Source organism: Fusarium oxysporum, chromosome 4 (assembly GCF_000149955.1).
Source record: "Fusarium oxysporum f. sp. lycopersici 4287 chromosome 4, whole genome shotgun sequence".
NCBI classification, from domain to species: Eukaryota; Fungi; Ascomycota; class Sordariomycetes; order Hypocreales; family Nectriaceae; genus Fusarium; species Fusarium oxysporum.
This window is the reverse complement of record NC_030989.1, coordinates 3741434-3749282: the sequence shown is the minus strand read 5'-3', so window position 1 is coordinate 3749282 and position 7849 is coordinate 3741434. Positions and strand designations below refer to the sequence as shown.

General features: G+C 49.0%; 3 protein-coding genes across 5 annotated transcripts; 2 read left to right on the top strand and 1 right to left on the bottom strand.

Annotated features, from left to right (window-relative positions):
• Nucleotides 1-2981, top strand: FOXG_04203 (uncharacterized protein). Its single transcript, XM_018382139.1, has one exon. It carries the CDS (start codon nt 217-219, stop codon nt 2173-2175), a length of 1959 nt encoding a protein of 652 aa, XP_018238796.1. The 5' UTR covers nt 1-216; the 3' UTR covers nt 2176-2981.
• FOXG_04202 (uncharacterized protein) lies at nt 1-5487 on the bottom strand. 3 transcript variants are annotated; one of them, XM_018382137.1, is made up of 5 exons: nt 4964-5487; nt 4271-4903; nt 3898-3991; nt 3712-3845; nt 1-3655 (listed from the first exon to the last, which is right to left on the bottom strand). In XM_018382137.1, the coding sequence occupies exons 2-5, from the start codon at nt 4809-4811 to the stop codon at nt 3174-3176; spliced, it is 1251 nt and encodes a 416-aa protein (XP_018238794.1). In that variant the 5' UTR covers nt 4812-4903; nt 4964-5487; the 3' UTR covers nt 1-3173. The 3 variants fall into 3 exon arrangements, with proteins under 3 accessions (XP_018238794.1, XP_018238793.1, XP_018238795.1); XM_018382136.1 differs by having other exon boundaries at nt 3898-4903; XM_018382138.1 differs by having other exon boundaries at nt 1-3845; nt 3898-4903.
• Nucleotides 5488-5622: 135 nt separating this feature from the next.
• FOXG_04201 (uncharacterized protein) lies at nt 5623-7452 on the top strand. Its single transcript, XM_018382135.1, has 2 exons — nt 5623-5895; nt 5953-7452. Exons 1-2 carry the CDS (start codon nt 5845-5847, stop codon nt 7327-7329), a joined length of 1428 nt encoding a protein of 475 aa, XP_018238792.1. The 5' UTR covers nt 5623-5844; the 3' UTR covers nt 7330-7452.
• The last annotated feature ends 397 nt before the right edge of the window (nt 7453-7849 follow it).

Here is a 7849-nt window from a genome sequence, read left to right as displayed (position 1 = left end):
GTTCAAATTTACGATGAGTTCATCGAATTATTAATGTCAGGCTTATCGCAAAAATGAGCGAACAACAAACCTCTGTGGCATGTTACTCTGATTTGGATCGCCGGTGGCGGGTTAGACACGGTGGTTCCTTCAGATTATGCAAGTCTCGAGTCTCTGGTTCCTCCGACACATGGTTTCACTGTCTTCACAACCGGTATACCGACTGTCTGGACAAGTATGGACCACCAGGCTATTCTTTGGTGCGACCAGTTTCGGAAAGTTATCACCAAGACTCTTTATGATATTGTCAATGTTCATCGAGGATCGCAAACCAAGCCGCGAGCTGATCGAATGAAGACTTTCAAAAAGCGATTCTTGACAGGAATGGAGCCAACTATGGAAAAGGACTTGCCACTGAAAGAAGCCACCACTCTTCTGACATTGAGCGACGACTCAAACTCGATTCTTCCAGCAGGACAGCGGCTCGTCCTTAGTCAAATCGGCCAGCAGCCGAAGCCTCGAGCCCATCTGCTTCCCATCCCACCTCAAGGATCTCCCGAGGTCAAACGGTTCACCGTTCTTACGGATGCTTCTTTAGACGAAGCTGGTGAAAATGGCAAGGTGGAAGTCTTGTTCTGCAGCGTATTTCCCTTCCAGTCTGGGCAAGCCACATCGCTGTATCCATTCCAAATTGATCTCTCGACCGATGATAGCGGCTCGACAAGGCTTGCTTGTAAGAACGCTGCATCAGACCGTATTCTGCTGCCTGCATCCACATCCTCGTCAAGATATCCTTTCTACCTCGACCGAGAGCGAGAAATTGTCCCTTTCTCATACCTTCAATATGATCTCGACCAGCTACCCGATCACCAATTTGTGGCTATTATAGAGAAGTCTGTTTCAAGCACGCGCAGTTTCTTGATTGCAGAGTTCAGCGATCAGTCTGCGTTTTCGAAGAAAGAAGACGCTAGTCTAGCGAAATTACTTTTATCTGGAATCACCGTGGACCTGCCTGCAAACCGGCCTCTGACTACAGAGGTCAACATCGCCTCGTTGCAGTCAGCTCTTCTTGCCTACAAGCTGGAAATCACAAGTCCCCATTGCCAAGCTGAAAAGGTCCTCTTCAGCCCTTTGGTTCGACAATATCTTGATCAGCCATACGAGTCCAAGTATTTTGTGAACGCTCAATCTGTCGATGTCAGTTTGCATGGCGTGGCTCCCTATCTTCCCCCCTCGCTGGGATCTGGGGCTGAGAAGGGGGTTACGTTCCAAGTTTGGACAGATCCTTCATGCGGCTCAAGTATTCACCTTCAGATCAAGCCTGATTTCTGGGGCAGCCTCGGCAAGCTCTACATGAGGTACCGAACTGTCTTTGCCGCTTTCCCTATGTTAACGGTTGCTCTCGTTTTGCGCAAGCAGTTCCGCGTTTACGACAGCTCAGGGATTTTCATCTCATTCTCACAGAGTCTGGATTTGTGTCTTCGCCAGTCGATACCGCTACTGCTTGTATCTCTGACGCTCTTGTCGATGTCAATGGAAGGAGTTCCAGCTACCTGGCTCGGCAGATGGTGGTACCAAGCGCCTGCTGCACCCTTATCCATTGACTTTCATCGCCACGACATTCTTATTGGGACGGACGATCCCTTCTTCTGGTTTCTTGTCCCCCTGATTGGTGTCGTTTGCATTGGAGTTTGTGCCATGGTTCACTACATGACCAAAGCCTTCACGCATGTCCTTGGCTTCCTTTATTGGGCACTAACCCTACTCCCCCTCTCAAGCGGAGCTGAAGATGATGGTGTAGCGAGAACACCTGCATTCGTCCCGTCAACTCCCAAGAGGCGTATGATCACTACAGCCATTCTGTTGTTCCTGGTCTGGACATTCATTCCCTACCAATTTGCCTATCTGGTGGCATGCTTGGTGCAGCTTTTCACGGTGATACGAGCTCTTCGTATCAATGAAACTGCCCCTTCGGATGCAAACTCGAATTACTACCATTATGCACACTCTGTCCTGCTCCTAATGCTGTGGATTCTCCCAATCAATCTACCCATCCTAGCAGTATGGATTCGCAACTTGGCTGTTCATTGGCTCACGCCATTTTCTTCACACCATAATGTTCTTTCAATAATGCCCTTCATCCTTCTCGTGGAGAATCTGACAACCAGGCAAAGATGGTGCCCCCCAAGTTGGTAGACTTTTTTGGGTTATGTAACGGAGCCTGCTTCTTTTTCGCGACTTGCGCTTTACGCCCGCCATGTACGGGATCTCTCACGCGTATATGCTTCACTACTTGGTGAAACATCATTGCTGCTTGGCTGGTCGTGTTGCATTCTACTAAGGGACCCCTTCTCCCTAAGCGGTCTCGGCGCAATTTTTGAAAGTAGCCCCAACAGAGGAACACAAAAAGTCTAAGGCTTCTTTATGAAGGACTCGATGACCACGATCATATCGTGGATCATAACGTCTCCTGTTGCCACGCTTTCGTGCGTATCACCACGTAGCATTGTCATTACTTCAACAAGGCACGACCATTTGGCGAACCATACACTACCTACTTTGTTTTCTGTTCTCACGAATTATTATTCTTCCTGGTTGGTTTGCAGCGCGGGCTTGCCCGGTAATACCTATTTATTTTGCATGGTTCTGGAATCAACGTCTGCTGAGCATCTGCTGATAGACAGCGTTGTACGCCTCCTGTCAGCACCAGTCCACGACATGAGCATTTGTTCGGCGTTTTATGGGTAGATGGCACAATAAAGGGAAGGTTGGAAGAGCCTGGCTTCATTTGCAGGGTGTCAGTCACCTTTGCCTATTTTGGCTTTGGTTCTTGTTCAAACGTTGCCATTCTTAGAAATGACATGATGGTGGATTAATTCTAATGTCGAGCCTCGTTTTGATGATTGTGAAATAAGACCTTGGATATGTGAACGAGGCATCATCAATCATCAAACAGTAAACTTTGATTTGCATCTAAATCTCCAATGAGACTTTGTCCATGATAATCTTCATGTTATTGCCTAATTGTGAAAGTGAAACGCCAGTCTATCTTCTCGTCTAATGTCCCGATTGTAATCCTACGTTCAGGAGAATTCCTTCCTAAACGCCGTTGAAGCTCCAGGTACCATGTAGTGGAATGCCGCCATGATGAGGCAAAAGACACGAACTTCAGCATGTGCCACAATTGAGCACTCCTAATCCTCTTCGTCGCCCTTATCCATTGCTCTGAGATATTTATTATGTCGGTGACGGATCGCCCAAAGAGTGATACCCGTTCCCGCGCAGCAGGAGATGAGGGTAACCCAGTAAGCTGAGCGATAGCATTCGAGTCCAACTGAGCAGAAACGCTCACCGTCTGGTCCAACAACACTATGCTGGTCATAGATTTTGCCATAAAAGATATTAAAAATGTTGGACGAAATGACGGGAGCCATGGTCAAAAAGCCCCAGTTTTGGCTTAATCCCCGAACGCCAAACATTTCGGCGACAAGAGAAGGAGATACGCCGAATAGGAAGCCATAGGCGAGTCCTGATGGACCCGAAACTAGCCCGAGGAGTTGTGGGTTCTCAATATTCAATGCACACACTTGAGCGAAGATGAAGACTGCGCAAGCGACGACAAGACACCAGAGCCTGCTGGCGTGAAGCTTGTTCACCAAAAAGTCCGAACCCACGCCTAAAGACTATGGTTAGAACTGGGGAAACAAGCCTGGGTTTACTAATGCGACTCACCACTCAATAGTCTACCCAAGAAACTGCAAATAGAAAGAGTCGATACATGCATTTGTTGCCGATGAACGAGAAATTCGTCAGTGACATTTTTGTCATATTGTTTCCAAAGAGCCTTGGCGTCGTTGCCGATGTTGCTTGAGACATGGTCAGCTGAGCACTCCGAAAAGCGATGGGAGCTAATCATACTTGATGGTCATGAGACCAACACCAGCCAAAATAGCCATGATGACAAAAAGGTGCCAAAAACTGACACTGCGCACGAGAGCAAGACCCCGGATGTCTACATGATGAGGTCCACCGCTATTAATATCACTGTTTTCAAGAGGGGGCTGTCCAGGTCGAGATATCAGGGGGGACGTCTCGCCAACCTCGAGGTCTTCGGGATTCTCGGGGGCGACCACAAGGCCAAATTCAGGCGCAAATGATATTCCATGAGAGCCCGTCCGATCTGGGGCGTCGGCGGGTGCGGTTGATGAGGATGCTACAGCGGGTGCGTGGGAGCTCGTAATTGTGTTGGTGCTGGTGTAGGTGCTATTACTACTGGAATTAGTCAACATACCGGGTTCGTCCTCCGCTCGAGACGAGCGGTAGGGCTTTGGTTCGTCGGAAGAGCCTGCTCGGAGTTGCTGGGGGTCGGTAGAAGGAATACTTGGGGTTTCGTCCGAAGCAGGTACAGCCTCGTACTCAGCTTGTTCGTGATGGACCTTGAGGAAGAAGAAGCTGCCAAAAGTAAGGCCAAATGTGCCCCAAGCGAGAAGCTCAAGGAAAGCACTGGGGTCTCCAGGGAAGAAGACTGCGCCAATGAAGGAGAAAAAGAAGGCGCTTAGACCAAAGGCGGCCAGAGGAAAGGCTGTGGCGGTTCCACGATGGTTGGGCCAGTTGAGAGCAGACGTCTTGACAGCAGCAGCGAATGCCATACAACCACCTAAGCCGGTCATATAAGAGAAGAGACACATCAACATGACTGATCCTGATCCACGATGGTAGGCTTGATGTAGTGGAAAGTAGCCAAAGAGCATAAATATAGCTCCACCAAGAACAGCAGGTCGAGGACCACGATGGTCAACGAATATGCCGATGGGCATTCCCAAGGTGTACATTCCCAGGTTGCCAGCCAGGCCGATCAGGTTACTCTCTGTAGACGACAGCTTGAGTCGTTCTGCGAATTGCGGAGCCAAGCTGAGTAGACATACTATAAGTTGCTGTTAGACACCTCACTCAACAATGATAGAGCTGTTGAAAAAAGACCGACATTGGTACCACAAGCCAGGGATAAGATAGTAGCTGCAATGCTGGCGATAATACGGGCCTGAAAAAGGCTTTGTTGCTGGTCTTGATGCATCTTGACGACAAAAACAAAATAAATAAGGCTAATTAAATGATAGTCGAGTGACTGAGTATGATCTAAGGTAGTTTGAAGATGAGGGGACGCGCTTCTATGAAGATAAAGTTAACATTTGACCAGTGAGGATGATGCTGACCCAATTGCTGGATGATAATGGGGGAGGACAGAAAGAGAGAGATAGGAAACTCCTGATGTAAGAAGAGTACCCAACGTAGCACACGTGGCTAAGGTAAGGTAGGATAAGGAATAAAGGAATATTTCGGATATTGATAAGGTCAGGAACAAATGAATTAGTTAGGGGAGACGAATACTATGGAGCATCTCGTGGCTCGCTCACGTAGGTAGGTAGTCGGGACGGGAGTGGAGGGAGGTTGATTGACTGATCAATGATAACAGGGAGTCAGGGACGAACAATGTACAACTGAACGCGGAGAAGATCCCGAGACTAGCCCTTGTGAGTAATTATGCATGATACTGGGGCCGAATGCCGGGGAGAGCACAGCCACATTATAGATGTCAAGCCACATATTCCGAGTACCCACTCCGTTCTTCGGCTTTCCCTGACGACGTAATCTCACGTGGACACTCTTGATTGTAGCCTCATGCATCCTGCCATCTCCAACATCGTCAACAGGCTCTAGACAGATTAGGCACCATTCCAAAGGGTGATTCACGACACCGATTCTGGTCTCTTTGCTTTGCTTGATCTCTCACGAAACCTTATATACCAAGAATCCACCAACCTTGACTTCAACTAGACGCCAACAACCTCATCGCGCGCCGTCGCAATGGGTGCTCTCTTGTCTTTGCCGCTTCTGGCGGTACCCAGCATTGGTACCGTATGTTACCCACCCTTTCCAATTCTCTTCTCCTGCGATCGCTAATAATCTCATCAGATTGCCTCCTTTGCTGCCAGTTGTTGCGGCGCTGCGACCTGCTCCATGGTCTGCAGCGCCTGCGGCAAATGCGGCAATAGTATCGCAACCCGTATCGCATACGCGCTCCTCCTTCTCGTTAACTCGATCATCGCATGGATAATGCTCACGCCTTGGGCTATCAAGAAACTTCAGAAACTTACCCTCGACTACGTTACGATTAATTGTCCGACTGGTGAATGCCATGGCTGGTTCGCGGTTCACCGAATTAATTTTGCGCTTGGTCTCTTCCATCTCATCCTTGCTGGTTTACTCTTTGGTGTCGCGACTTCGAAAAACCCCCGTGCTGCTATTCAGAACGGCTACTGGGGCCCCAAGGTTATTGCATGGCTCGCCTTTGTTGTCCTTTCCTTTTTGATTCCTGACAACTTCTTCTTGTTTTGGGGCAACTACATTGCTTTTGCCGCAGCCATGCTGTTCCTTTTACTCGGACTCATCTTGCTTGTTGACCTAGCTCACAACTGGGCCGAGTATTGCTTGGCTCAGATCGAGGATACCGACTCAAGAGTTTGGCGATTCGTTCTGATTGGGTCTACTCTGGGCATGTATATCGGTTCACTTGCCATGACTATTGTGCAGTACATATTCTTTGCTCGCGGCTCATGCTCTATGAACCAGGCTGTGATCACCATCAACCTGATTCTATGGCTCGGAATCTCGGTCATTTCGGTCAACCCTACTGTTCAAGAGTTCAATCCTAAGGCGGGACTTGCTCAAGCTGCTATGGTTGCCGTCTACTGCACATACTTGACTATGTCAGCTGTGTCAATGGAGCCCAACAACGAGTGCAACCCTCTTATTCAGGGACAGGGGACACGAGCAACCTCTATTGTTATTGGTGCAATTGTTACTTTGCTCACAATTGCTTACACTACCACACGAGCCGCAACCCAAAGTCTCGGACTTGGCAACTCGAATGGAATCCAGTTGCCCGACGACGATGAGCACGGACTTGTGACCCAACAGCCCAGTGCTCGGCGGGAAATGCGAGCCGAGGCTTTGCGCCGAGCTGTCGAAGAAGGTAGCCTCCCAGCTGACGCCCTGCTGTCCGATGACGAAAGTGAAGCTGGGGACGCCCCTGCAGGAGACGACGAGCGAAACAGGACCCAGTACAGTTACTCAGTGTTTCACATCATCTTCTTCTTGGCCACTGCTTGGGTGGCTACTCTCCTCACCATGAACTTTGACGAATCTACCAAGGATGGTGACTTTGCGACCGTTGGCCGCACCTACGCTGCGAGCTGGGTCAAGATTGTCAGTGCCTGGGTTTGCTACGGCATGTATACGTGGACTTTGGTGGCGCCTGTTGTCCTTCCCGACCGTTTTGACTTTTCTTGAGCTGTGATATGCATTTGGCGGAGTTTTGAGGGAGCGCTTGTATATATTTAGCTTGGCAGACTGTGTTTAAGTTTGTTGTTTCTTATATGAATAAAGAACAATTGTACTCAGGGTCTAATATGAGTCGTGAGCATGTTTCGGAGCGTAACACTCCGCATGGTGCCTACTGAGCTGATGGTTAAAATCCACGTATTCCTTCACCGGTGAGCCACGTAGGAACGAACCTCAGACATCTCAATGCAGGTCTCGGGGACCAACCTACAAGTGACAGATGCAATGAGACATAGTAGACAGGAAAACAGGAAGACAGGACTTACCTCGAATCAGGAGTGAGCTAAGGAGATTATATATCAAATGAGCCATTACTTCATCTGATTACATCCACCTTCACAGTCGTGTAACACTGGACAAGGGGGCAGGAGAGTTCGACGAGCAAGATCAAGCGTGCCCTGGCACGTGGGTGAGTCTAGATCACTGATAAAGAATACCTGGCAGCTTGACCTGTATGGCTATCGAGGCG

Excerpts from the sequence above, each read along its gene's own strand:
- FOXG_04203 (XM_018382139.1), top strand. The coding sequence starts at position 217 with ATGGACCACCAGGCTATTCTTTGGTGCGACCAGTTTCGGAAAGTTATC.
- FOXG_04202 (XM_018382136.1), bottom strand. The coding sequence starts at position 4,811 with ATGTACACCTTGGGAATGCCCATCGGCATATTCGTTGACCATCGTGGT. Across the intron at positions 3,846-3,897 it reads GTTGGTCTCATGACCATCAA|CAACATCGGCAACGACGCCA; the intron begins GTATGATTAGCT and ends CCATGTCTCAAG. Across the intron at positions 3,656-3,711 it reads CTTGGGTAGACTATTGAGTG|GCGTGGGTTCGGACTTTTTG; the intron begins GTGAGTCGCATT and ends CATAGTCTTTAG.
- FOXG_04201 (XM_018382135.1), top strand. The coding sequence starts at position 5,845 with ATGGGTGCTCTCTTGTCTTTGCCGCTTCTGGCGGTACCCAGCATTGGT. Across the intron at positions 5,896-5,952 it reads CGGTACCCAGCATTGGTACC|ATTGCCTCCTTTGCTGCCAG; the intron begins GTATGTTACCCA and ends TAATCTCATCAG.